At 33.7% G+C, this 2,022-nt stretch overlaps 1 protein-coding gene across 1 annotated transcript in view; it reads left to right on the forward strand.

Moving 5' to 3' along the window:
- The window catches only part of PRKG1 (protein kinase, cGMP-dependent, type I), a 1,084,330-nt gene that overhangs the window by 1,051,729 nt on the left and 30,579 nt on the right, over nt 1-2,022 (forward strand). Inside the window, exon 10 of the mRNA XM_011361647.1 lies at nt 1,555-1,694. Coding sequence (XP_011359949.1) covers nt 1,555-1,694 — 140 coding nt within the window. The remainder of the gene's footprint in view (nt 1-1,554; nt 1,695-2,022) is intronic.

Below are 2,022 nucleotides of genomic sequence, written 5' to 3' on the forward strand. Positions count from 1 at the left end.
TGTGCATAATAATTATGTGTATTATCACTGAAGGGAATATTTTTACATTAGCTGAGTGAACTATACAAGTCTTTAGTCATTTAACTAAGACTCTAAAGAAGGAATAAGATTTTGTTTCTTCTCCTTTGAATTTTAGAGTAACACAGCTCATTTTTCATTCCATCTTTCTTATCATTCCAAATTTCTTTTAGAAGCAGTTTTCACATTTTATGTTTTATTATGAACTTCACTGAATTCATTTGTATCACACTAATCTTTCATTTTAAAGAGTTTCATGCTAATCTTTCATTTTAAAGAGTGCCTTTGGCTTAAGGCATTTTCAAATGATCTATTTTTCCCTCTAACCTGTCATACAGATTCACTAATGCTGGCAGCAAACTGAGGCTCATTTATTTGAAGTGTCCTCATATTCTTTTCTAAGGAACTTACCACTTTAATGTCTTCTCAGACTGAGTTTAATCTGTACACGTGTGTATGAATAAGACACTTAAGAACTTTGCCATCTCTGCAGATGAAGCATAAACAATTCACAACTAAAGAGGGGACAGCAATACTTCAGCTGAAAAGCAGAAAGCTTGTCTTGTTATTTCCTCAGGGCTTTAATTAGTTCTAAATAACGTGGGCTGTGTGATATTATTTGAGGATTCTGTTGCTGGAAAGCACTAGACAATAACTCTTTAATATTTCTATTTAGAGATTAGCTCTATTATTTCTTTTTTTTCCATACAAATTACCATGTTGAAATTTTTGGTAAAACAGTGAACATAGACCAATATCCTAATTGAGGAATCTAGAACCACTGGGAGCCACATAGGGCTGGGACAGATGCGTGGAAGCCTTGGGGACATCAAGGTGCAGCTTAGGTCTTTCAAATTAATATACCTAAGGAGTAAGAGTTGAGGTCTGAAAGAATTGAAGCCATCGTGCATATTTGAGAAGGAAAAAAGTTTTCATTCAAAATTTCTTAGAAACAATCTTATTACATTATTTTCTTTTTAACTGGAGGGAAGAGAAAGACTGGGAGGTAAGAAGAGAATAAATAACTACATACTTTTGCAGTCTTAACAGAGACAATGGTCTGTCAGAATTTTATAACTTTATAAATGTTTGCAGACTAGGACTAAGAAAGAAGAGCATAAAAGCTCATATGATCCTACCTTTGCTACATTCGCTTGAAGTATTGTTGGAGAAGTTAGTTTTTATTTCTACTTTTTTGATAGAAGGAGAAAACTATAAAGTATATGCAAATGCATATGAGATGACATAAATAATGAAAATCAAACACATTTCCCCTCTTCTAATTCAAGTGGGCACAAAATTAACTGGGAATCCAGTTAAATTAAAATTCATCTGATCCAGTAGAATACAATTGGACAATAGTTGTGAGTCCTGGATTTTAAATCTAGTTTCAACAAGGATTTACTGTGTGACTCAGATGGTGATTGGGGTGTCAATTTAAGTGTTCCACATACCTTTAAATTTAGAGATAAAATGTACTTTGTTCTATTAACTCAATAGGCTTTTAAATACCTAATTCTTTCTGCCTTCTTTAAGGTCCAGTTGAAAAGTGAAGAATCCAAAACGTTTGCAATGAAGATTCTCAAGAAACGCCACATTGTGGATACAAGACAGCAAGAGCACATCCGCTCGGAGAAGCAGATCATGCAGGGAGCTCATTCTGACTTCATAGTGAGGTAAAGATCCTGCCCAGGGGACTGACATCACCAACTCCAAGTGGAAGTCAACCGCAAATCTTTCTGCCACTTGCACTCACCATTACACATTTCATTTACAACACACATTTTTTAAATCAGATTTTTTAAAAGTTTTGTTTGCCTAAAAAAAAAAAAAACAACAACAAAAAAACCCATTAAAGTTTTGGTTCTATTTTTTTTAAGAGTATCAGATTCTGGGAAAAGAAAATATTTTTTCCAGAGTGTCTAGTATTTCATTTGTATCCTCTCTGTTACTCTCAAACTGCATAGACCCCTGATGCCTGAAAAAGAAATATCAAAAATCAAA

This window comes from Pteropus vampyrus, unplaced genomic scaffold (assembly GCF_000151845.1).
Source record: "Pteropus vampyrus isolate Shadow unplaced genomic scaffold, Pvam_2.0 Scaffold68, whole genome shotgun sequence".
NCBI lineage: Eukaryota > Metazoa > Chordata > Mammalia > Chiroptera > Pteropodidae > Pteropus > Pteropus vampyrus.